The sequence below is a fragment of the Amblyomma americanum genome, chromosome 6, assembly GCF_052857255.1.
Source record: "Amblyomma americanum isolate KBUSLIRL-KWMA chromosome 6, ASM5285725v1, whole genome shotgun sequence".
Taxonomy (NCBI): Eukaryota; Metazoa; Arthropoda; class Arachnida; order Ixodida; family Ixodidae; genus Amblyomma; species Amblyomma americanum.
The window spans coordinates 41998622-42025700 of NC_135502.1; the positions used below are offsets into that span (position 1 = coordinate 41998622).

The 27079-nt window shown below is 45.5% G+C and overlaps 1 protein-coding gene across 1 annotated transcript; it reads left to right on the top strand.

The window, feature by feature from the left end:
* Positions 1 to 1072: 1072 nt before the first annotated feature.
* LOC144136688 (cytochrome P450 3A24-like) lies at positions 1073 to 22937 on the top strand. The gene is made up of 14 exons (XM_077669218.1): positions 1073 to 1362; positions 3458 to 3554; positions 3624 to 3676; positions 3785 to 3878; positions 5871 to 5987; positions 6148 to 6236; positions 8026 to 8171; positions 11409 to 11524; positions 11811 to 11937; positions 12666 to 12826; positions 14689 to 14780; positions 14894 to 15037; positions 17896 to 18058; positions 22048 to 22937. Exons 1-14 carry the CDS (start codon positions 1289 to 1291, stop codon positions 22126 to 22128), a joined length of 1554 nt encoding a protein of 517 aa, XP_077525344.1. The 5' UTR covers positions 1073 to 1288; the 3' UTR covers positions 22129 to 22937.
* Positions 22938 to 27079: the final 4142 nt, after the last annotated feature.

The following is a 27079-nucleotide window of genomic DNA, read 5'->3' on the forward strand; positions in this document are numbered from 1 at the left end:
GAGCCTCTATCTAGACTGCTGTTTAATGCTTTTTCTTACGTTTTTAAAGCCTTCGAAAATAAAGAACTTGTTGATGTTATTCTCTCGTTCTCGATGTCATTGAGAATTGTGATTTCACTCGTGGAATACTCGATGTACTGTCCTTCTAAACTGCAACTCTTGCACACCGATGGCCTAGTTTCTTCCTGTTGGTGACACATCGAAACCATTAATCGGTACCTCTTCATCTTTCCATGTATCAAGCATAGCCAGTAAGCCACTCTTCCGTAGGACTGGATCTGCGCCTCACGGTGCTCTTACTCCGTAGGTGGTGCATAAGTCGCTTGCCAGGCCACATGCCATTTAATGCGACAGCTTTAAAAGCCTCGTCGGGAAAAAAAAGCATTGTCGGTCATAAAGTTCGCCCATTGGTTGGAGGAGGGATGTGACGTCACTTGCGGTGCGATGACGTCACGTCGGGTAAATGCATCAACAACTTCTGATGCTATCACATTGATTGTCAACACCTAAGGTAAATAGGTGTCCCTGCGAATTTTTTTGTTCTTTTGACGGCGATGGCGTGATATGGCTCTACCTCTTGTTCCACTGGCGCGCACCGGCGCTCCCGCTGACCAGTGACTTGCAGCTGGTATTGAGTGCGTTGAAAGTTAAAAGAAAAAATACCCGCTTTATTGCAGCATAGCGGAACTACCTTTACCACGTACCAAGTGCGCAGAAAGTCGGTTACTAGCCAAGAAACGCGACTGTCTAAGCTTATTGTGTGACGCACGTTTAGAGCACAATGCCGTCGTGACTGCCATGTGTTTGAGAGTCCTTTGTGCGGGTCTATCTTTCTCCTCTCAAAAACTTCTTACGCCCCGACTGCTGCAATTCATAGATTACATTTAGCCTCACTACGCCACTGTTTCCATAAACACTCGAAAAGCAATCAGCTCGCCGGCATGCTTGCCAGGCCGTTCCGACAGATTTGATAAGGAGGATGAAAAGGTTCGATAACGGACGGTGGAGCAAGAACGATAGTCCTCGTGCACAAGTACGCATTTGTTCGGGTGCATGGCGTCGCTTGACGCCTGCGGCAGATAAGCACCTGCCCGGTAGTCCAGTGCTGTGTCTTGCGGCAGCTTCAACGTAATCACAATAATTTCATCCTGTTATCGCTAGCCAATCATCTATAAGTTGGAGACAAGAAAAATAAGCACAGATAGCTTGCAATAAGAAGACAAACTGCCGCAGCTGCTCAAACTACCCCGAATTGGACTGAAGCAGGAGCCGCAGCCAGCCGGCGGACATGTCTTTTCCGAGCTTCTTTGTTTTCTACGACTGGGTATTTTTGATCATCGCCATCGGCTTTGTGCTGTACTGGTGAGTAGCCCAGCAATATACGGCACCTCCAATCTGCATTTAAAGAAGTGCAGCGTAACACATTAAAGCGCCAAACCCTGTAATGCCCAGTTAATAACATTGGCGGATAAAAGGCCTTTCCGAATTTCGCTGTAACTGACCCCTGAATTACAAAAGTGCGAAGTGCTGATTACTTATTGTGAAACTAAAATTTCTGCGTGCTTCAAATGATAAATTAGAACTAATTTATGCAAGTTCGAGGACGACAAAATTCTGAGCACGAGCTCAGGTAAATGCGAATTTGTCGACAGCAAAATTCAAAGTCACTCCACCGCCACTGAGGCTTCGGTGCGCCCGTTCATATTTTAGGCTGTTTGTCGGTAGGATCAGCTTTTGCAGTAAGAGACCTTTCGGAACGCCACCTCCAGGCTGCCACCACTTCGGCAATCATTTCACAAATATGTCCGGAAGTGCGCTTTTCGGAAAGCTGGGAGGACCTGATATGCTTTCGCCACCACAAACGGAAGACTCTTGGCATTCATGTAGGCTGCACAAAACGTGATGCACCGGGAATTACCAAGTTGGGAGGCAAGGATAGTGCGCAAGCTGTTAGCCGATGTGTGCAGTCTGTGTCACCCTTGCGCAGAGCGGTCGAGCGGTACATCGCCCTGCATAAAAATCGACACCTCATCGCCGCTTGCGTGGAAGTAAAGTCACACAGACCTGAAAGCAAGTTAGGCGCGAGGACTTTGCCCGAAAAGAATGGTCTGCTTTCTAGTTTCAGATTTTAATGCGTGGCGCACACTGCTAGAGCGCTGTACACAAGTGTGACTCAGGCTGTACTGCAAGTCGGAGACACAAGGGACACGTACAAGGAAAACTAATGTTTCTTGGGTGTGCGGAACGGAGAAGTCTATCGACTTTTAACCGAATGAGCCAATGGGAGAGTTCTGTGTTGTAAAAGTCGGCGGGCTACTGCCATATTGGTTTTCTCATGCACTATGGTACCAGTTTCTCTGCACTTTAATGAGTGTGAACGGACGGATTGTTGCGCTACAGGGACGGACTTGAAATGCATTGCAGTACCAGCATGCTGTGCGCAAAGAAATCAGCGCGCACACACGCACACGCACGAATACATGCACACGCAAAAATGCTTTAGGGAACGCAAGAACTACCCGAAAAAAAAAACAACCTTTGTACAAAACTGCGCCGGCATCGGGAAGCCTCTTTTCTCGATAAGTTACTCGTAAAATAATCTGAATACATTTGATTATAATATTGGTTACGGGATTTTTTAAGGGCTAATGTCGAACAGTTCTACGCAGCTTCATGAATCGATTGAATGAAATTACTAGAGAGCATTGTTCATATTTTATATTCTGCTCTTATTTCATATTCGGTTGCCATTCGGGAATTGCTAGTGCGATTAGAGAAATTTAATCGATTCACGAAATCTATTTGAGTTAGGAAACATAAGTTTCACTTGCATTTCAAATAAATGAGGGAGTAGCTCACGATGGCCGTTAGAACTTTCCACATAGAAAAAGGCATTACAGCGCTGTCGCCACCATATTCCGCTATGCCTTCTTGTTATCATCGGAGGGATAGCTATCTTTTCGCAACTCGCTATAATACGAATTCTAATTTTCCATGCATCTCCACCAGCCGGCTCGGGTGCGGAAAGAGTGCGCAAGAGGGAGGGGAAAACGGAGGCAGGCTGTCGAGCAAAGGTAGAGAGAAGTTCACGTTAGGTTTTGTGGCCTTAAAGATAAAGGATACCATGCTGGAGGTTCTCGTGAGTTGGAGCTCTTGCATGTAGCTATTGATTTCGGTCTGTGCGGCCAGGAGTTTCGTACAATAGCGCATGTAACCTAATAAGAGATTATTAGGAAATCGTATTTGAAGAGAAGGAGGACTATGTATCTTTACTGATATGAATTGCGTTCTTCGTACAGATGCCTACATTTATTTTTTATGCATCACTTACTTGGAGTATTGCTTATCTTGGATAAGCGATTCCATGGAGCACCGTGTCGACTAAGTTGTCTTAAACTGGAGTGTGCCTGAAACCTGTGTTTTAGAAGTAAAATCTTTGCTTCTTTCTCGTTCGCAGCCGGGCAACCAGATACCGCAACTATTGGAAAGACCAGAACATTCCTTACGAGAAGTTTTCTCTTTTCTTTGGCGCACAGTGGAAGCAACTGTTCAAGGTGAGATGACTTTGTGCACTTTACCGCTCTCACCACCTTCCGTGACAATCATCTGTTCTTTTCTTCCAGCCGCTGCACGCTGCAGACGAAGAGCTTTACAAGAAGCATGGCCGCCTCTTTGGGTAAATAGGCTTTGCGATACCTGCTCATGGGATGGGCGAGGTCAATCGTAAGCGCGGAATACAGTGACTGCTTGTCTTTTTTTCGCAACTCTTTTGACTTGGAAACAGGTCCTTCGAAGATGGAAAACCGGTACTTTACGTCGGTGACCCGGATATCCTCAAGATCATTATGGTTAAAGACGCGGCACTGACTCAAAGAAAGGTGAATGAGTTGCTTTTTTTAACATTTCCATCTTCCTTTCCTATTTCTGCGTTTTCTCTTTGTCTTTTCTCTTCTATGGTGTTCCTGTTAAACAGTCCTTTCAAACAAGCCGCTAGGGCGCAAAGCATGCGCCCTCTCTCAACAGAAGGTTTAACCAGAAGATAATCATCATATTGAGATGAAGTGCATGGTTGATGCACTTGATTGCGAACCACTATAGTAACAAGCTTTCGAAAGTATAGCCCTTGTTAAGTGTAGTTGCTGCAAAAAGGTGTTCTGCATTCCACCAGGAAGCTGAGACACAAAGCTTTTCCTGAAGGCCTACCTTGCCAGAAAATCGAGCAGAAAACCCTTTAGCCATGCGATACGGCCTTTCAGGATTGCTCTGTGGCCACTTAAAAGACCCGTGTTGTACCTCAACAACGGCTTGCGCAAACGTGGAGGTTGAGACAACTTGTGATGAAGCGTGCTGGCTCGAATAACTTAATTACAAAGGTAACTTTCAGCGCCTGCTTTACTCCGGCCTTCGCTTGTCGGCATAAGCTGAAACTTGACTTTGAAACTGTGCGGTAAAATATAAGAGGGCGATTTATTTCTTTTGTGTGCGAATGCTCCGGTCCTGGGAATCGCAATATAGATCACTCACGCTCACTGTGCCGTATCACTGCATTACTCAGTCACTATATTTTTTTCTGTTAGTTTTGTACAAAACTCCGTCTGACGGCGAAAAAGTTCATGATGCGCAAGAAAAGAAGACAGAAGCGAAAAACGCCAACATTAAAATTATGGCAACATAAATGAAAGAACTTATTGGGGTGTCCGTGAACGAGCTCTGTAATTAGGCATACGTCTAAGCTAGCACGTCCCCGCTATGCTAAAAACCTCTACTAACTTGTTTATTGAGTAGCGGACCTCAGAGCTGTGCTACGTATATCTCCTTTCCCCCCGTGGCTAAAGTTCTAAAGCTAACACTTTTGCGTTGATTGGCTTCGTCTTTATGCGTGAGGTGTCTCGGCTGTGCTCGCAACGATTTCGAAGCCATGCATCAAACGACCTGAACACCATGCTCAGAGAACAACCTATAACGTTAGAGGTTGAAACCTCCTCCAAAAACGCCTGTCATCTATGTCTCAATAACGATTTCAACACTTCCTAGATTACGAGCCACTTTTTGTGTTCAGAAATAGGGCAGTTTCGTGCAGCACCTGCAGATGGCAGTTGGAATAGAAATTCACGCACGTAATCGTGTACTATGTGGTAGCGTACGATCTAGGCGAGAAGATGTTTGATATGTGTGCTAAGTTCAAAATATCCTTAAAATATCTGCCACAATGTAGACGATGAAGAGGACGTATATGTTAAAGATTCGCGCTAGTTGAGGTTATCTCCGTATAGCGAGACACCAAGAGAAATACTTAATTATGAACTTTAACATGATGACCATGCGGGCCAGTTCGTGTAAATCAAACATATTGATACCAGCAAACAGTCGGGATCACCCAGAAGGAGTACACGCACGCACGCACAACTGCACGCAGGCATACACACGCACGCACGCACACGCACGCACAGGCACACAATACAGGACAAAATAAATTTTTCCTCTGAGTACTTAGACAGCTTGTGTTGTGTTTCTTGCCAAACTGGGTAAGAGATACTTTTGCCTAACAAAGCAGTATTGATTACTAATTTTTAGCTATCCTTCAGGGCTCAAAACGTATGTGATGTGATGTGTCCTCCTTTCCTCTGACGTGCCGCACTTCTTAGCATCACACTCGCCGTCAGCAACAATTTCGTCGCTTTAAAAATGCGTCACGTATTTTCTGTCCCTTCTGTTGCGTAATTCTTTTAAATTAACGACAATAGAAAGCGTGAAACCGCTGCAAATGATTTGAGCGTCAAGTCAGAGAATCTGGGTGTGGTTCCTTCTAGCGCTTCCATAAACAGTGTGCATAATAATGAGCTACCATTCTTGATTTCGTTTCCTTGCAGAATTCGAAGTTCGACGACCCTATCTTAGATAACCTAATGATCAACACTGAACCAGAACAGTGGAAGAAGCTCCGCACTGCGACGTCGCCAGCGTTTACAACGGGGAAACTGCGAAAGGTACGCTGCACACCTCTGATGTATGGACTAGAAGATAAATGAATGCCTTTGATGACGTCTGCGGCATTTTACGCTGCCCTGTGTGGCTGCATCACCGAAATGATGATCAGTGCAAAACTTCGCCAAAAAGTTCGCTCTCTCTGTTCTGTTCTCCTGACAGATGCAAGCGATCGTAGACAGGTGCGCTGCACTCACCACTCAGCGCTTACAAGAAGCCGCCAATATGACAGAAGACATCGACATGAAGGGGTAAAAAAAACACTTTCAATTTTGAAAAACAGCTGAGGCGCTAAGCTGAAATTATAATCAGTCACAAAAAAATCAGGGGGCACTTTGTTGACCTAAAGCGCGGTGAGGCGAAAGCCTTTAGCGCGGTGTTGCTGTTTGTGTCACTGATGTGTGGTTAAGATGTCAATTAAGTACACAATTGTTTGTGAATCTTAAATGCTGGAGACACTGCAGGGCGTTTGGAAGGCATCCATCTGATTCGACGACTTCCTGCAAACACTCCCCAGCGTCCTAGACAAGGAGAACTACACGTGCATTGGCAGGAAGTAGCGTAGTCGTTAGCACGCTCAGCTGCGGAACAGAAGGATGGTGGTTTGAAGCCCATCGTTCACAATTTGTTTTTTCATATCGTGTTGAAGAGTGTCACGGACGGACGGACGGACGGACACCGCGTGTATGAAGTATTAAAGGCTTTCGCCTTAATATGTTAGTAGGAGCTCCAGTCGGGCAGCGATTTTTACTTTTGGTATAGTGTCGCCACTTGAGTAGTATCTTGTCTGATTATGCCAGAGTTGTGTAGATCTATGTGGTAAATCTGACGGCCCGTACTCAAAGTCGTAATCAGTTCAGAGATTATCGCAGTTTTATTTTTTTTCGGTCGGCCAGGGCCGATAAACCTTTCCTGATGTCATGGTCTCTTACTCTCCAATAAAAAATTCTTTTTCTTTTTCTCTTTCTCTTTCTCTTTCTCTTTCTCTTTCTCTTTCTCTTTCTCTTTCTCTTTCTCTTTCTCTTTCTCTTTCTCTTTCTCTTTCTCTTTCTCTTTCTTTTTCTTTTTCTTTTTCTTTTTCTTTTTCTTTTTCTTTTTCTTTTTCTTTTTCTTTTTCTTTTTCTTTTTCTTTTTCTTTTTCTTTGTCTTTGTCTTTGTCTTTGTCTTTGTCTTTGTCTTTGTCTTTGTCTTTGTCTTTTTCTTTTTCTTTTTCTTCTTCAACTCGTGCATCTTGTTGAGCCTTCTTGTGCATATAAACTTCACTAGGGACACTTCAAACCAAGTATGTTATGCCTGAATTGACCGTCTTGAAGTCACATCAGGTTGTGCGCTTAGATTTCGGCTTGTACTGTTGTGCTTTTATTATTGAAACACAAGAGAACGACCGCACTCACTGTTAGCAAAGGTCCGCATGTTTGTAGTTTCATACCGACGAAGCACGCAACTTCAAATCCACTGGAAATTAATAGGGCAGCTAGTGTTTACCGAAAGCTTAGAGAATGAACTGGAGGCGCGTCGAGATACAGCCTGCGCGCACGCATTAACTATACCGTCAAGGGCATATGCTTCATATGTGCCTTGCGAGAGAAAGTGGAGAATATAGGAAAATTTAAAGACAAAGTTCTTTAAAAATACAAGGACAGGCGCACAGGTCATAATTATTGATCTGCATCCTTTGGCCCGCCGCGGTGGCTCAGTGGTTAGGGCGCTCGACTACTGATCCGAAGTTCCCGGGTTCGAACCCGGCCGTGGCGGCTGCGTTTTTATGCAGGAAAAACGATAAGGCGCCCGTGTGCTGTGCGATGTCAGTGCACGTTAAAGATCCCCAGGTGGTCGAAATTAATCCGGAGCCCTCCACTACGGCACCTCTCTCTTCCTTTATTCTTTCACTCCCTCCCTTATCCCTTCCCTTACGGCGTGGTTCAGGTGTCCAACGAGATATGAGACAGATACCGCGCCATTTCCATTCTTCAAAAACCAATTATTATTATTATGCTGCGAATGTTTCAGCTACGGTTTTGTTATTGCTTTTCTTCGAAGATTCTACGGCCTCTTTACCTTGGACGCCGTCGCAAGCTGCTCCTTTGGAGCCAAGCTGTCTCCAAAGTCTCCGGAGGAAGGAGCGTTTGTTAGCAGCGCGAGGAACGCCTTCTTTGCCTATGTGACGCCGTCAGTTGTACTCAAAGGTGAGAAAGACTTTAGTGCTACTCGGCATTTCCCTTGCCGAGTAGCACACAAGCGCAGGTAGTGGCTTAACAGGCTTTCTTTTAACTCGCGATAAAATGCGTCTGCGACCAAGACCATCATTCATGACACCTACGCAGTAAACCTACCGATGAAATATCAGCAGCTAGAAATGTAAGACCATGAAAAAAAGAAAGCTTCAAAAATTGAGGAAAAAACTTTTTTTGTCCGGTTCTTTTCTGCACTTTTTTCCTCTACATAAATGTCCTTACACCTCTTGTCCTTACTTCATGCTGTCCGATTGGTCTGAATGGGAGATTTTTTGTATACTTTCCTCTAATATACACTTATTCTGAGGCAGCTATGTGCAACAGCATGCACTCAGGAGACTTCGCGTGACCATTGTGCACGTCTTATAAGCTTTCTTTTGAATTTCGCAGAAATTTAAAGACTGAAAAAATTACAGGACGATGAGATGCAGCGACTATGGAGATAGGGTGGTTCTAGGGTGGCGGTAGATGGGTAGGTAGCCCCATGGGGTGGGGAGTCAGCTGGTGTGTGGTGCTTCTGGAAGGCAGCTGGTTTTCGCACTGCGTCTTCCAATTGCATTTCGCCGTCGCTTTTTCGGTCCGCTGATGCGTTGACTTCAAGTGGGTGCTGGTCTTGTGAAGGGTGGAGATAGATTGGTTGGTGCGGGTGGCGTTTCTAGACGGCAGAGTTGGATGGGAGGTTCGGAGGTGGTTGGCGGGTGGTGATTCTGGACTGTGTAATAATAATAATAGTTGGTTTTTCGGGAAAGGAAATGGCGCAGTATCTGTCTCATATATCGCACACTGCGCCATGCGTAAGCTTCTCTTTCTGACGATAGACGCCAACTTTTACTGCGTCAATAGAATCTGTGCCATTAGGCAAACATGCCGGCGTGTGTGTCTGCGTGGCCCCTTGGTGAAGTTTCCGGCGCCGGCACGAGCTGAGCACGAGCGAGAAAAAAAATGAAAATTAGTTTTGAGAAAAGGAACTGTGCAGAGACTCATTTCACGATGGACACTTCAACAGCGCCGTCTGGGAAGGGATGAAGGAGGGAGTGAAAGAAGAGCTAAAGAGGTGCCATTGGGGAGGGCTCCGGAATAATTTCGACCACCTGAAGATCTTTAATGTGCACTGACATGGCACAGCACACGGGTGCCTTTTGCGTTTCGCTACGGCGCTTGGCTACTCAGCCAGAGTACTCGGGTTCGAACCCGACCATGGCGGCTGCGTTTCCATGGAGGAGAAATGCAATGGTGCCCGTGGGGCTGTGTGATGTCAGTGCCCGCTAACAATCCCCCAGGTGGTCGAAATTATTCTTGAGTCCTCCCCCGCGGCATCTCTGTCTCTCTTCCTCTTTCACATCCACCTTCCTTCCTTCCCTTACGGTGCTGGGAGCACAGCTGGGAGCACCTGTCATTGCAGGGCAATGGCGCATCGCTTAACCGCTGCTTTGCAAGGAGGGGTATGAGGACTCCGATCTATTAACGTGAAGTAGAGAATGACCTTCTGCATACGTGGGAATTAACCCATTACGCTATTGCGTCATAGCTTTAAGGCGGAGATTAAGCGTTTTCTGCAATTTTATTTTGCGTTTCGATTCCATCAAAACGCGGTCATCGCTGCCGGGTTCGAACTCGGGTGCTTCGAGCGCGAGCAAGCCGAGCGCGAGAACCGCCCCTAATGAGAGGCGAGAGAGAAAATATGCATTGGGGTTGCGGAAAGGAGGGCGCAGCGACGCCCTCAAGCAAGCGGCGAGTAGTGAGTAAGGATCATGTCAACCCGTGCGCTTCATCGGCCGATCCAACGTAGCGCGCCTAGTAAGGCGAAATAATAATAATAATAATAATAATAATAATAATAATAATAATTGGTTTTTGGGGAAAGGAAATGGCGCAGTATTTGTCTCATATATCGTTGGACACCTGAACCGCGCCGTAAGGGAAGGGATAAGGAAGGGAGTGAAAGAAGAGAGCGTATGATACAACAAATGTAGGAGATAATATAATCATTAGCTTTCCATCAAGCCAGCTGAAGTAAAGCGAAGTTAAGTGCTGAAACTTTCAGACAGTGGAATGCGACAGAACAAAAAAAAATGGCTGTGGTTTAGCTATGGTTGAACCTGGAGTGATGGGATAGATACAGCTGGCCGAGTGGAACTCGCTCAGTCGAATTGCAAAGTCAGTCTTTCGCCGCTCCGTTTCGCTGGGCGTTCCTTCTTCATCTTCGTCCCTGGACGTGGATTCACTCTCTCCCTCCCCCTCTCCACTCCCCCCCCCCACTCGGTTTCGCCGGCCGCACCGCGCAGCCGGCAGCTGCTCCGCACCACGTGACCAGCCACGGCGCCGCCACGATGGCCACGGGCCACGGGGTGGCCACGCTGAAGGCTTGAAATGCTAGGGTAACGCAGCTATCACTACAAAAAGCATCAAATAGAAAAGCATCATCCTCAAAGCGCGTTCTGCTGCGTTTTTTATGGATGAAAAACGCTATGGCGCCTGTGCGGATGTCAGTGCACGTTAAAGATCCCCAGGTGGTCGAAATTATTCCGGAGCCCTCCACTACGGCACCTCCTTCTTCCTTTCTTCTTTCGCTCCTTCCCTTATCCCTTCCCTTACGGCGCGGTTCAGGTGTCCAACGATATATGACACAGATACTGCGCCACTTCCTTTCCCCCAAAACCAATTATTATTCATAACGCAAAGACGCCCGTGTGTTGTTCGATGTCAGTGCACGTTAAAGATCCCCAGGTGGTCGAAATTATACCGGAGCCCTCCACTACGGCACCTCTTCCTTCCTTTCTTCTTTCAGTTTCTCCTTTATACCTTCCCTTACGGCACGGTTCAGGTGTCTGCCGATATGTGAGACAGATACTGCGTCATTTCTTTTCTCCCAAAACCAATTTTCATTTTCTCATCACATCACACCATCCGAATGTCTGTCAATTTTTTGAGAAATGCAAAAGCAGACACTGCAATGACGATGATCATATAACAGAAGACAATGAAATCTTACGGGGTGCAATATTTTACTTACTTCGTCTTTAATCGCAGTGCACAACGATTTACTTTGAGGAATTCACAAATTTAATTTCGCTTTGGATAAAAGTATTTCATTGCCTGGAAAATGCAAACCGTAACTGCCGCAGCAGCATCATTCATTGATCAGTGATCATGCTGAAAAACTCCATTATTTTATGCTCTTTCTTGCAGCATTCATTCAGAAGCTAAGCGAAGCCTTCCGCAAATCCATCTTCAACGAAAACGCATTCAATTTCTATAGAGATGCAACAGTGGATATCATAAAGAAACGCACAGAAAACAATACTGTAAGTATATTTTCTTCAACCGGTAACTGCACCTAACAGAACGGAATGCTTATTGTGGAAAATTGATCGCAGCGTATTGTAATTGCTCGTAACTTAATTTCTGTGCGGTCGTTAGTAGACTGCTGCAGTCAGACGACGGGCCCAGAGCTGTAGTGCAAAGGCATTTGTAGATGTGCAAGATCATCACCATTTTTATGTGACGGTAGCGCCAGTCCCGGAAACATAAAGAGGGCGGTGCTTCTGCAGTTGTTTGTGCTGTTGTCTTATACTCTTTCCCAACCCCCAGCGGCACGAGGACTTTCTTCAAATGATGATGAATGCCAAAGAAGCATCAAAAGAAGCGGCAAATGAGGAGCAATCAGTTTTTAGCCCTGAAGGTGAAAGTGCGCCAGTCAAGCAGAAAGATATCAAAAGTGAGTGCACCTGCGTTTATTTATTTGCATTGTCGATCATGTGATGAGGGTCTTAATTATACAACTCTTGTAAATTCCTGCATACGATTCACTGATGTGGCAGTATATGTGCACGTAGCAACAAAGCGCTGTTTTGTTGAGGTAGTATTTCGTAAGACGTGCCGAGATAGAAGTTTCGCTTTCAGTGATGTGTCTAGATCTAAAACAAAAGGACAATTGCGTTAGTTTTGTTTTATTTTTCGGCACGTACTGTACACGCGCTTCTTACTTATCAACAACGGGCAGTCACTCAATCCGGCGCTTGCAGGGACTTACAACGGAGAGCCTAATATAAAATCATCTAAGTTCACAATTAAATTAAATTAAATTAAAGACTTGCGCCTAGTTTTGTTTTCCACAGTGCATAACTCTGTTCTTATTAACGTTTGCATGTGCTCACCTCGGACCACAGAGCGAAACAAAAATTCACAGGGACACCTAACCCCATAATGTATCGGAAATAGGATAGCGTTAGCAGCTCTTGATGCCCTTACCAGAAGTAACGGCACATCCGGATCAGTGACGTAACGCCTGATCTGGTGGCATCACTTACCCCCTGCCAACGGGCAAATTTTACGACCGGCGATGAATTTTGGCCTCATGTGCGCTTCTAATGAAAACTTGCGCAGTTCACTCATGGCCCTTAACTCACTCTCACTTCATTTCGCCTTTGTGCATCGCCCGTGAAGACCTGAGCGAAGAGGAGGCACTGGCTCAATGCGTACTATTCTTCCTGGCGGGCCAGGACACGGCCTCCACGACCGCTTCGTTTGCCTCATATCTGCTGGCAGTCAATCCGCACGTCCAGGACAAGCTACGAGCCGAAGTGGACGAGTGCTTCCGCAAACACGTGAGATGCCCTTCCTTGTACGATCTCGGTCCTTTCCTCTGGCTCCGTCTTCCTTCTTCGATCTCAACTTTCAAGCTCGGTTGTAAGAAATGCTGCCGTAATTGGCACGCTTAAAAGGTTGCCTTCACGAGTCCTTATACAGCGTCACAGCTGAATCTCATTAGGCAAGAGCTGGCCGTAGATCTCTCAGGTCAGTGTGACGACATTACGTGGTGTGGAGTAGTGCTTAAATAATCACGTTTAGCACGAATTCAAATCACACTTCACTTCCATCAGCTTTTCCCACCAATTAAATTTTCAAAAAGAGAAATGGCGGCGTTATTTGCAAGCCTCTTTTCCGGGCATGCAAAATACACCACTTATGGAAACATACAAGGTTTTCAATAATTTTCACAGCAGGGGCCGCGGAGCAGGGGCCATAAATACTTATCAATCCCGGCAAGATATCTGTTATCACCTTAGAAAAAATAGGTTCAGGAAATCTCAACATCGATTACATAAATTAAATGTTCACGAATTGTATCATAACTGCGATGCACATAGCTATTCCTCAGTGCGGAAGCACTGCTAGGCGCATTTTCCGATTTCGGGCCCTGAAGCCTGCTTTGGGGAAGGCGGCTCACAGGGTTATGGGCAACCTCCAGATGAGTACACCTGGCAGGCCTTCACCTCGAAGAAGGTCTAGATGAAGGGTACACTTGGGTGAAGGCCTTCAAGGTAAATGCCTGCCAGGTATAGGCCTTCAGGGTAAATGCCATCCGGGTAAAGACCTTTAGGTAGAAGGCCTTTATGGAAAAACCTTTAAGCCAAATGCTTTTAGCACGCAAGGACCTGAAGTGCCCACCGTTACTAGTGCTACTGCAGAATATTCCGCGCTTAGCCGTGCTAATTAGTCTTAATAAAGTTTGGAGAACAAAAATCTTGCAGACTATTCCAGGCGAGTCTCTCAACAGAGTTCAGTTGTCTTCACTGAGCTAGGACATGCCGTGTTTTTCAAAAGCTTTGTTACATTTAGCTGCGCCCCTATATGTGTGTGAGCGCGTTATGAAGAAGCGACTGATAGGCGGAAAATGTGGCGGAGAGTTTGAAGGTTGCTTCACTTCCGCCACCTGTTGGCCTGGTATTGCACTGCCCCCGGGATCGGCCTCGGTCTTTGTACCGCGCGTCTTTACTATCCTGTCTTTCTATCCTGTCTTTCTAGCGATTGTGGCTCGGTTTGAGCCAGTGGGCAGGCCTGTGCACTTTCCTTTTCTTTCTTCCTGGCAACAACAGACAGACAACAGACAGCCAGACAGAACACAAGTTTTAATTGAGAGCGAAATAATTTATCAGTAGCTTGACGGGAAGGAATACAGACTGCGGAAGCGACAGCAAACGAGAGGCTGACTGGAAATTGCGTGCCAAAACATTACAGGCTTGAAGATCATTCGATGAGGGGCCGTTTAAAGTAATTCGGCGCCGCTGACGCAAACTCTCTAAATTCGGTGTACAATACCCTTCGCATTTTCAGGAGCCAGCTCGAGTTTTTTCTTTTTCTTCTGTAGCCGTTTTTTTTTTTTGCTGCCAGATAACGAGCCACGGCGTGTCTTCTTTTTTGTTTGTGGTTAGGGGGGGGGGGGGGGAGGGGGATAAGGATTGTGCATTGGTCATTGAGGTATATTAGGAGAAGGATGGCATTTTATGCAGTCCCATACTTCGTGTTAATGTGTAATAAATACGCTTCAACGCTAGAACTTTTCTAATTGTACACGGAGAGACTATGCACCACGGGCTTCCGCCTTCAACTTGAAGCCTATTAAATTTGTCAAAAAAAAATTCACAAAGTACCCTCTTATTTCCTCCTTTTCTTCTCCTGATTCCAGGGCGGCTCACCGTCTTACGACGATGTTCAGAAGCTCCCCTATTTAGACTGCGTCGTGAACGAAACCCTGCGAATGATGTCGCCGGCACAAAGGTAATTAAAACACAAAAGCAATGTTCTCGCGTTCTGCGATGTGACAAACAATTTTTTTCTCAGACGTGCACCTCATTAAGCCTGAATTCTGAAGCTTGCACTCTCTCTGACAGAATTGAAAGGGCACCGACTCAGGATTACGTTATCGGTGAGACGGGAATAAAAGTTCCTCGTGACTGCGTCATTGTGATACCCATCCAAGCAATACACAACGACCCCGAGTTCTTCCCTGAGCCGCACGTTTTCAAGCCTGAAAGGTAAGTGTCATTCTACAACGGAGGCAAGACTGCCCTTGTCCACTCTCATGGTTATAAAAATCTGATTGAACGTGATTTATCAAAACGCCAATATAGAGCTGCCATTGATATCTTCTTAGATCCTATGTGCACATTCATAGTCGTGCATTGCTCGAAGTATGCCACTGCATCGAGCTGCTGCATTCTTTGGTTACTCATAAGTACTGAGCTTTGAAGCGCTAAAAATGAGCGCATAAAACGAATTTATTCACCGAAAGGCAACAATAGGCCCTAAAATTTATGCTGAAGACGCAACCAATTTCTGATTTCGCGAAAATGCTGAGGTCATATCGATGTTCAAAAAATAAAACTAAACGAACGTTTACTTGCGAGGCCTGAAAGTCAGAAAAAGATTTGTTTTCGCCAAACGCTGCGCCAACCTTCAGGTAAATTTCAGGTTCCCATAAAGTGAAATTAGACTACCTAATGGAAGTGGTCATTCTTCTAAAATTAAAAAATTGCAGACTAGATAATTTATTCCCGCCGATTAGCGCCAAAGTAGGCCACAGATGAAGGCAGAAGGAGGAAGAGAAGAACTTTAATTGAACTGGAGAGGTCTGCCTGGTTGTCGGCCTGGCATGCTACTGCAGGAAGACAGAAGGTGATGTCATAGTGCTAATTGAAGCTCAAAATTTGTGGTTTTTGGTTTATGAGGGTTTAACGTCCCAAAGCGACTCACGCTGTTAGTCTTGCGAGCCTTTCGGGACCCGCGTCTTTCGGGTTCGATCCCGGCCGCGGTGGTCGAATTTCGATAGAGGCGAAATTCTGGAGGCCCGTGCACTGTACGATGTCAGTGCACGTTAAAGCAACCCAGGTGGTCGAAATTTCCGGAGCCCTTCACTACGGCATCCCTCATAGCCTGGGCCGCTTTGGGACGTTAAACCCCCATAAACCATAAATTTTGAGCTTCAATTAGCACTATCACATGGTCTTCTGCATTCATCTGTGGCCTACTTTGCCGCTAATCGGTGAGAATAAATCATCTAGTCTGCAATTTTTTTCATTATAAAAGAATGACCACTTCCATTAGGTAGTCTAATTTCACTTTATGAGAACCTGAGATTTACCTGAAGGTTGGCGCAGCGTTCGGCGAGAACAAATATTTTTCTGATTTGTTTTCATCCAACTCTGCGCCAACCTTCCGGTAAGTGTTTAGCGGCTGCCCTTTTTATAAACATGAAGGTAATAATCCTGACAAACTCCACATAAGCTTGCTATTTCAGTGGTGCTTTATAAAGACCCTGCTCAGCGCCTGTCCGAAGATCTTTTTCAGTGATGGTAGAGAAGAGGGGAGGAGGAAAGGCAGGGAGGTTAAACAGAAGGGTGTTCCGTTTGGCTACCCTGCACTGGGGAGATGAAAGAGGGCCGTAAAAGAGCAAGGGAGAAAAAAGAAATGCCAAGCTCTCCAAGCACATTTATATGCGATGAAAGTCGCATGCCGCCGCAGCAGAGGCTTGCATACCCTGAGGACGGCCGTGGACTGCGACCTCTGTACAACACCGCGCCTGCCCTTCGCTGCCTAACTCAGGGCAGTCACCAAGCGCAGATATTCCACCTCGAAGGAAGGCTGCTTGCCGTTGGTGATGTGGATTATAAACTAAGACACACGGCAGTCTCAAACTCTTACTTTTTTTTTTTTAAAGCGAAAGCCTTACTAACCCACTCCGTAGCTTCTTCGCAGTGTGCGCAGTGTTCGCGAGTTTGACCTTGAACCGAGCATAAACCACGTGACAGCTATGACGTCACTCAGCCGCCGTCGCTGCCGCCGAAACCGAGGGTTCGCCTGTTTTCTATAGGGCCCCGCCGCGGTGGCTCAGTGGTTAGGGCGCTCGACTACTGATCCGGAGTTTCCGGGTTCGAACCCGACCGCGGCGGCTGCGTTTTTATGGAGGAAAAACGCTAAGGCGCCCGTGTGCTGTGCGATGTCAGTAAACGTTAAAGATCCCCAGGTGGTCGAAATTATGCCGGAGCCCTCCACTACGGCACATATTCTTTCTTTCTTCTTTCACTCCCTCCTTTATCCCTTCCCTTACGGCGCGGTTCAGGTGTCCAAAGATATATGAGACAGATACTGCGCCATTTCCTTTCCCCAAAAAACCAATTATTATTATTATTTTCTATAGGCCGTCGGCGTTCATCGTGTTCATTGGCGTTGGCATTGACAACGTTCTAGACTCCGATGATTTTGAGGAAAGGAAGGCCGCATAACTGGCTCCCTGGGTCAGTGGACGCCTCAATCACGCTTTGAAATACGTGGCGGTGGCGAGAGAGAGAGAGATGTGGGCTGCGTGAATTAGCGCTGACAACCTTGTGGCAGACATGCGGCACTACAGCAATAGGCCGCAGCGTTCATTGGGTGGCCAACCTCTCCCGATCAACCATTTAACTGCCAGCTGCCAGGGAGGCAGGGTGGGCGCGCTGCCTATCCAGTGGGCGGAACGTATGCAACGTTACAGGCGCCAAGCCGCGCCTAGTTGCCCGTTACACCACGGATTTCGCTCTCTAACCAGGTTCAGCAGTATTTGAGCCGCAGCTAATTTTTCAATGCGGACAAGTTACGTTCAAGTCCGCAAAGCTGCAACACGGAGAGCACCAAAATCTTTCCTCCGAATGTCGCGAGATGAATCCAGCGCAAGCACCATTCTCAGAAATATTTTTTCTAGCTGGAGCAGTTTTATGCCCTGATTTACCTCGGATTGCTTTTATTAGCTGCATAATGATGTTTAAAACTTTCTCCATGTTTTGTTCCTTCCCTTATGATGCTGATGGCCTTGAGTGACGGTTTGTCTTCATTCACATTGTTCTTTACCTACACGCAGGTTCAGCGCAGAGAATGTCAAGTCCATCCGTCCGTACACTTTCATTCCGTTTGGTGCTGGTCCCCGAAACTGCATAGGAATGCGATTCGCTTTTCAGCTTGTGAAGACTAGCCTAATTCACGCCGTCCACAAAGTGGAGTTTGTGAGAAGCCCCAAAACCAAGGTGAGATGTCTAGAACAATATCAGTGAGTCAACAACCGATCCATTATCTGCCAAAATATATAGGCCTGTTTGTTCTCACATTTATTCATCGCGAACAACAATAACGATGTTGTTTCGTTATGTTAGAACTCATCCGCTCTACCGTGTCTACTAAGTTGAGGCTAAACCTTTCAGTCGTTCTAATGATGATCCAGAGATTTTTCCAGCGTGTTGAACGCTTACATTTGTAAATCATAGTTATATGCATGCGTCTTTCATGCATCATGACTACTTGGAAGCTGCTTTCTAAATTTCAGAAGCTTATTTCCTAAACAACCAATTTCGCATTTGAAGATGAGCTCGAGAAAAGCTCGGGTGCTGCAGAGCTGATGCGCACTGCTAGACAGGTGTGCCAGATTGCGACCGATGCCTGTGCAGTCTACAGATGGGCACTTCAATCCGTTGTTTTTTATGCGAATTATAGCCTAACCCTCCACCCCTACATGACAGTCTTTTAAGCTCTCCTTCATGCCCAGCTTTCTTAGAGATTCCGAAACTAGTGTCATCTGCCGGCTGCCGGTACTGAACTCTGTGCAACTCAAACGGGATATTTTATACCTGTTATTTTCAGGTAAATAGGGCGGCCCGAGAGATTCTGCGCAAACTTGGTGATTATCATAGCCGACTCTATCTCCTCACTGCAAAATCTGACCGATCAAGTGCTTCCTGCACTTACATGAATTACTTTCGACGGCCACAGAAAATCAGTCAGATGCACTGAAAATTCTTAATTGCCGCCGTCGATGGATGGATGGATGGATAAGGCTGAACCCTTTAATTCAGGCGGTGGCTCCAGCCACCTAGCCATGACTTATGAAATATTACTCTTGTCTTGATTTTAGCCGCCAATCAGAAAACCTTCGCTTGGTTACTTCTACCCGCTTAAAATCTACTTTCCCTTCACTGTCTTTAAACCCCAATGCCTTGGATAAATCAGCCCCACTGCCTTCCACTGTAGGGTGAAGCCCTTTACAGAAAAGTATCAAGTGTTCAGCCGTTTCCTCCCCCTCTCCGCACGCAACGACAACGTGTCTATCTCGAAGTACCTGACTCTATATGTCTTAGTCCGCAAAACGCCCGTCCTGGCCTCAAACAACAAAGATCTTCCCCTACAATTATCATAGATATTTTCTTTGGCAATTTCCTGCTTAAACATCCTGTATGTTCCCAGTGCCGATTTCGTCAGCATCCGTTTTCCACAAAGCTCTCTCTGTTTCTTTAACCTTTTTCTTAACCGATAATTGCTGATTTGCCCCCTTACTGCTGTCCAGATATTTGCTTGTAAATTTTCTAGTTCGCTTTCTCCATTCCGTGTCAACATTCTTTATATACAGGTATCTGAAAACTTTCCTAGCCCACCGCTTTTCCTCCATCTTTCTCAATCGTTCCTCAAATGCTATCTTACTGCTAGCCTCACTGCTCTCGAAAGACGCCCATCCCATATCACCCTGTACCCCCTGATTTGGTGTATTGCCATGTGCTCCCAAAGCTAGCCTCCCTACGCCGCGTTGTTCGATTTCTAACCTTGCTTGAACATCTGGTCTCATGCACAGGACCGCATTACCGAAGGTCAGGCTAGGAACCATCGCCCCTTTCCAGATCCTTCTTACCATTTCATACCTATTGCAATTCCACAGTGCCCTATTTTTCATGACAGCTGCATTCCTACTAGCTTTATTCAGTACACATTTTTCATTCTCTGTCAGATACTCAGCACCGTTATTTATCCACACCCCAAGATACTTATACTCATCCACTACTTATAGCGTGAACTCTTGTATTCTATGCTCGCCGCCCTCATCATTAAATATCATGACTTGTTGTCAGCCATTAGTACTATATCATCCGCGTATATTAGTCCCGGTAATGACTGTTTAATCCATTCCCCTTGCTTGAAAAAAGAAAGATTGAACCCTAGTCCGCTCCTCTCTATCTTGGTCTCTAAACCTTGCAGGTACAACATAAACAACAAAGGAGACAGAAGACATCCTTGCCTAAGCCCCCGCTATATCTCTACAGGCCCTGATACATTTTTTTCTTTTTATAAGCACTCTGTTACCTTTATATATATCTTTTAAAAGATTAATTACTTAATGTTCCACATCCAATGTGCCCAGTATGCCCCACAAATACTCTTGAATAACGTTGTCTTAGGCTCCCCTGATATCCAGAAAAGCTAGCCATAGCAATCTCTATACACTGCGTCAATGAAAACAGATTGTCCTCCAACCTCCTTTGTTTCCTGAACCAGTTTTGTAGCTCCCCTAGCACCCCCTCCTTCTCCCCCAAGCCTGCAGTCTGTCCTTTATAATCTGCATCACCACCCTGTAAACCACAGATGTCACTGTTATGGGACGGTAGTTACTTACGTCAGCTTTGTATCCCTTTCCCTTTATATCATGTTCACTCTACTTAATCGCCATTCATCAGGGACTTTCCCATCCACTATCATTTTATTCACTACCTGTATTAATGTTTGCTTGGAATTTGGTCCTAGCTTCTTTATCAACATAATCGGAATACCATCTGGTCCTGTTGACATGCCACTAGGAACCTTCTTCTCTGCCCTTTCCCACTCTCTTTGCTCAAGTGAAGCAATTGCAGCAACCGGTCTATCCTCCTTCGATAAATTATGCCCAACATTTCTTTCTTTAAATTTTTCTGTAATCCTTGTTCCTATGTGTCTCATTGCTTCATCCCCTTCTAGTCTAATACCCTGATCTGTAACAATGAACATTTGCTCTAGCCTAGTCTTATTACTCATTGCATTTAGGTGTTTCCAGTGTTCGAGATTTTCCAGATTCAGTGTTCAGCGTCACTTGGCATGTGGTGGCAGCCGTGGAAACTAATAGCGTTTGTCCGGGTTTCATGGGATTGTACAACCATCTTGCAGCGTATTGTTTAAGTCCACGGGCATACAGCGCTCTCATCACCCTGCTGTCTATAACAGACCTTTATTTCCCTGTACCAAAGAAGAATGAAACCAACCACAACAATTTGCGTTCCAGATTAACCCTTACAAATTCAGGCAAGTGCTAACTGCCTGGCGATATCATAAAAGCAAACGTTATCTTGCGTCCTTTCATTGCATATACAGTATTGTTATTCCTGACTAGTCTGTACTGTTACATTGCTGATTGTTTAGTTTGCTGATTGTTTACTTTTACGCCTAAGTCGTCTGCACGCGGGGCGCACCGTGGATACGGAATGGGACATCGCTGTAACGCCCCTCTGTGTTCCTGAAAAAAAAACCTGCTGTCCCGCACCAAGTAGCTCATCGCCCCATGATGCATTGCGCGCCCATGGAGGTTCAGTTGCAGTGCCGCCAGCTTTCCCTCTAGTTAATAGTAAGAAACTCTATGCGCCACGGGACTGGCTCACGCGTTGGTTGACTCTTCCCGCCTACCGCGTTGAGTTAAAAAAAAAGAGCGGGAGCCGGGACGTTTAATACGATTTAATTAGGGCAATCGGCCGCACAGGACAATAATTCCAAGTTTCTAAGAATGCCCGGAACGTGTAGACAGAGCTTCTGCGGTAAAAAGACGAGTTCAGATTCCTCTTTAGTGCACCTTTAAGTGTCCCCTCCAATGAAGGAACACCTGCTTTCTCACGTTTACTGGGTTTAACTACTTAAACCCACACGATTTTTTTTGTTATGGTGGCCATTTACTTTTTGTGCGTACGATTGTACACAAACTATCTGCTCCCCCCCCCCCCCCCTTTTATTCAATGTACCGTTAATCAATGTTATTCAACTGGATATTTAAAGATGAATGAATGAATGAATGAATGAATGAATGAATGAATGAATGAATGAATGAATGAATGAATGAATGAATGACGTTCATAACCATTTCATGCTGAGTTACTATTCGGTTTTTACCTCAGCTTTTGCTGTACAGCGGATTGCGTAACAGCTGCTTTAATCAATTCATATACTGTTTCTACAGGTTCCTCTCGAATACACGCCAGGATTTGGCCTCCTGCATCCCAAGGATCTCGTCGTGGGAGTGAGGCAGAGAAGAAGCTAGTGCACTATATTCGTTTACAGGCGGAGCGAAGTCTTCCCCGCCCCAAAAGTCCATAATCACACCCGTCTGCTTTCTCCGCAAAGCCCTGCTTTACGTTCATCTTATAACCAAAAATTCATTAACCAAACTTGCCTGTTTTAAGCGCACTTTACTTGCGGCACAGCGCAGCATCTAACATACAAAACACTGATCCGACCGATCCCAGAGGTCGGCTTCCATTTTGAGCTCGGCTGCATTTTATGCAACCTACATAAGGTTACGAATGATATTAAGAGTTTTCGGTAAGATACGAAGTCTAGCGGTTTCATGCCACAATCATGACTAACTTTTCATATTCTTCCCAACGAGCTGTTTTAGGCCTCAGCTTTCTTACCCACGTTACAGTGACTGTCTGAAATCTCTGTGCAAACCGTCACCTCTGTTTATACCACCTCAAATGAGTATTTATCTCCGGTTGTGGTATTGTACTAGCACATTTAGGAACAGCTAGCTCTTGAACAGCTAACCTCGAATAATATCGACCATCTTTCTGCCGACCGTTTGTGCCCTGAGACAAATTTTCTGAAACCGCTAATAGTCTTGACCTTGCTTATAATTAATTGCTGCTTACACTAATCACGTCACTGGTGTCAGTATTTATTACCTTGTGGTCGAAATTGCAACTTTACGTTTCCGCCCCTGCGATAGCCCCTGGCGGCCTCCAATGCGTAAAAAGAAATGAACAAATGAGTATTCAAGGGTGAACCATGCATTGAAAAATTGTTTTTCCGAAATAAAGAAATGTCGACGAAAGGCGTACTCCACACGTGTGCTGTAGGTCTGTATTTTTTTGTGCTTGTCTGCCTACATTTTTTAATTATCTAGGTCTTATCTAAACTACATGTTAAACGGATTAGCCTATCTTAGAGGGTGCTATCAGCGTCCACCATTGGGGTTTCTTGCAGAGACTATAAGGAAAAACAGTGTTGCGATTGTTCAGCCACCCCTAACAGGCCGGAAAGTGTTAACTTCGCACTTGCTTTGGCTAGTGCTTGGCTAAAAATGTGGATTCAAGCTCAGAAATGCCCTAGCTCTTTCTTCAGAAAAGTTTTCTAAGCAAATAGTTTGTGGAATGCCAAAATATGCCTAGAGCCGAACGAAATGTTCACTGAAATAAATTTTATTTAAGATAGCAAAAAAAAGAGCGGCTGAAAAGAATTTCATTGACATGACTCAAGAGAGTAGCTTCTGATCTTTCCTTTTTCGTTAATATTCAGAAACATGCACGGGCATATAACAGGTTAGATCGCGATCGACTGCGGCGTTCTTACATTTGAATTTCGATAGTGCTGTTTAATGTACGCTATAACCTATAATTTAACCTAAACCTTAAACAGCCTTAGTTTCAGGTTAAACTTGCCTAGTCTTTCCTGTATTGAAAACATTGGTTGCACTGATATCACTTATGAGTGGTTTTGATTGTGCCGAAGGCACTGATCGCGCCCCACTCCAAGTCGCCAGCTATTTTTCTACTGCCGAGTAAGTGTTTTTAGCGAAACACTAGTAAAAAATTACGAGACACTTTGGCAACTGAAGTGTTGAGAGGCGAAAGCCGACCATTCTGTGATAATTTTCACTATGCCGTGACGACTTCCGGTGGATGGGACGTCAAACCGTTCCCGTGGCTATATTGATAATAATAATAATAATTGATTCTTGGGGAAAGGAAATGGCGCATTATCTGCCGCATATATCGTCGGACACCTGAACCACGCCGTAAGGGAAGGAATAAAGGAGGGAGTGAAAGAAGAAAAGAAGAAAGAGGTGCCGTAGTGGAGGGCTCTGGAATAATTTCGACAAGCTGGGGATCTTTAACGTGCACTGACATCGCACAGCACACGAGCGCCTTAGCATTTTGCCTCCATAAAAACGAAGCCGCCGCGGTCGGGTTCGAACCCGGGAACACTTTGGATCAGTAGCCGAGCGCTCTAGCCACTGAGCCACAATATATAAATTTTTAGAAAATTTTAAGTGTTAATCACGCTTAATTACACATTTTCCCATCTAATTTGATACAAATCCGACGTTTTTCCGAGCATTCTGTGAAAATTTTTATTACGCTGTGACGACTTCCGGTGGCTATATCGATACAGTACCCGTGGCTATATCGATACCCAAATTATACATCTTTCGGGGATGTTAAGTACTAATTACGCTTAACTACACATTTTTTCATCCAATTTGACACAAATTTGACGTTATTCCGACCATTCTGTGACAATTTTCACTATGCCGTGACGACTCCGGTGGATGTGACGTCACACCGTTTCCGTGGCTATATCAACGTCCGCGCTATTTCGGCGCAATTTCTACATTTTTTACTGTAATCAATTAACTAATGACTCTACTGTCATAAAACATGGCTTCTTGGTTCATTTTTTCGTCCTCTATCTGAAGCAATCATTCTTTTTCTACTATCTTCTTTAGTTCCTGAGTTAAACGTGCGGCACCCTCTGCGTACGGACGGACGACAGTACGAGCCATTAAAGGCTTTCGTCTTTAAAAAATAAGTATGTAGTGCATACGCTGCATAAAATAGCTGCAGGGACTGAAACCTCCTTAACTGCGTTCCTTACCCCACACGTTAAACTGTCGCTCTGAGAACACAGTTTTTAGAGTCGTTGTTTTCAAATAAATTTTGCCCTTGTTTTGTATAAGGACTGTTGGTGTGGCAGCCTTTCCAGTTTTGTTATTACGGACCGCAGAAAGTGGCTTCAACCATGCGTTACCTGCAACAGGTTCCCTTCCATGTTCTCCTCAACATGAATGCAGAACGTGGGCGGTATTTTTGTAACAGTATAGGGTCGGTGTTGTGAGCGAAAATCACGAGCATGGCCCGAAGGTCCTCTTTTGGAGCGCCTGGGATACCCTGAATTTCAACATTCATGTTCCCCCCGTACTGTTTTAGTTCAACGACCTCTCTCCTGACCACTGGAAGTTCTTTCTTTAGTTCATGACATTCTTTGCTACACTGATCGCTGTCATTTTTCGCTTCATCCAGTTCACGACGAAACACGTCGACATCAGACTTGAATTCCTCGAAACCTTGATTGAGAAAATCAAGAGAGGTGCGCATCTTCCCGAGATCAGCGTGAATTCATGCGTTCGAGCTGCACGATACCGGAACAACTTTTCGTATGTCTGCCGCAAAAGAATCCAGCTTATTACAAGCTCCGACAGTACTTTCACGACTTCATTTAAACTGCTAGCCTGTTCTTCGCGAAGGGCCGAGGCTATTTCGCCTATGCTTCTAGTCTGCTTCTCACCCATTCTATCTGAAGTGCACACAAGACAAAAGTTAGCACCTTAACAAAAACCAAGCCTCCAGCACAGAAACACCAAACGACAGCGCCCTTGGCAGCAGCAGCGACGGCACGACAATTATATCCGGGTGTGAATGTAAAGGCAAATTTCACAAACCTGGAATAGGTAGAAGAGCCCAGTTATTCCGTGTGCGCCCTCCGTCGGCGCCGCTACCAAAGTAATCGCAGTCCGGGCGGCAACGCCCACTACATGTGCACGATAAGAAGTTTCAACTTTGCGGCCGGGCCAAACTGGCGGCAGTCCCGCCAAAGTCCATCAAAAACGCAGATATTCGCGATGTCAGGTGGTACCGTGTTGAAAAAAAAAAGGCCTCTTTCAGCGCTTGAATTCACGGGAGCCCCAGCGCTGCATTGCAGGTCGTAGTCTGGAATAGGTAGAAGAGGCCAGTCATTCTGTCTGCGCGCTCCGTCGCATACGGATGACGGTGTATGACGGGTGACCATCTGTCTGCCTCCGCGCTCTCGTCGTGGAATGTTCCTCACGGGACATTGAAAGGTGAATGAATGATGATGGTAATAGCCGTTGCATACTAGACAACTCGAAAAATTAACATGCAGAAAACCAAGGTAATGTTCAACAGCCTAGCAAGGGATCAACAGTTCACAGTTGGCAGGGAGAGCCTAGAAATTGTCCCGGAATACGTCTACTTAGGGCAGGTAGTGACAGCTGATCCGGATCATGAGAGGGAGATAACTAGAAGGATAAGAATGGGGTGGAGCGCATATGGCAAATTCTCGCAGATCATGAGTGGCAGTTTACCAATTTCCCTCAAGAGGAAAGTGTACAACAGCATAATCTTACCGGTACTCACCTACGGGGCAGAAACGTGGAGGCTAACGAAAAGAGTTCAGCTTAAGTTAAGGACAACGCAGCGAGCCATGGAAAGAAAAATGGTAGGTGTAACGTTAAGAGATCGGAAGCGGGCAGAGTGGGTGAGGGAACAAACACGGGTTAATGACATCCTAGTCGAAATCAAGAGAAAGAAATGGGCTTGGGCAGGGCATGTAATGCGAAGGCAGGATAACCGCTGGTCTTTAAGGGTAACGGAGTGGGTTCCAAGAGAAAGTAAGCGTAGCAGGGGGCGGCAGAAGGTTAGGTGGGCGGATGAGATTAAGAAGTTTGCAGGCAAAGGGTGGATGCAGCTGACAAAGGATAGGGTTAATTGGAGAGACATGGGAGAGGCCTTTGCCCTGCAGTGGGTGTAGTAAGGCTGATGATGATGATGATGATGATGATGATGATGATGATGATGATGATGATGACTAGACAACTACTACATATGTGCAAACAGAATATTCTTTCTTTGCGGAATCGAGTACAAAAAGCCTAGCTTTGCAACCAAACGGAATAGGAATAATGTAGTTAAAAACCGATTCGAATACTAATCAAATTGTGAAAGAACCGAATCAGATACGAATCGAATTTCTGTTGATAATTCTCTACTTGTGCGGATATTCGTACAAAGAGAAAATTCATGCGAAACAGTGAAGCGAGTGCGACAACGGTTATAATTCATGGAGTTATACCTGGTAGCTATCCAAATAGGCATCATTGTTCTACACTTGAGGATGCTCTGCACTAAGTCAGT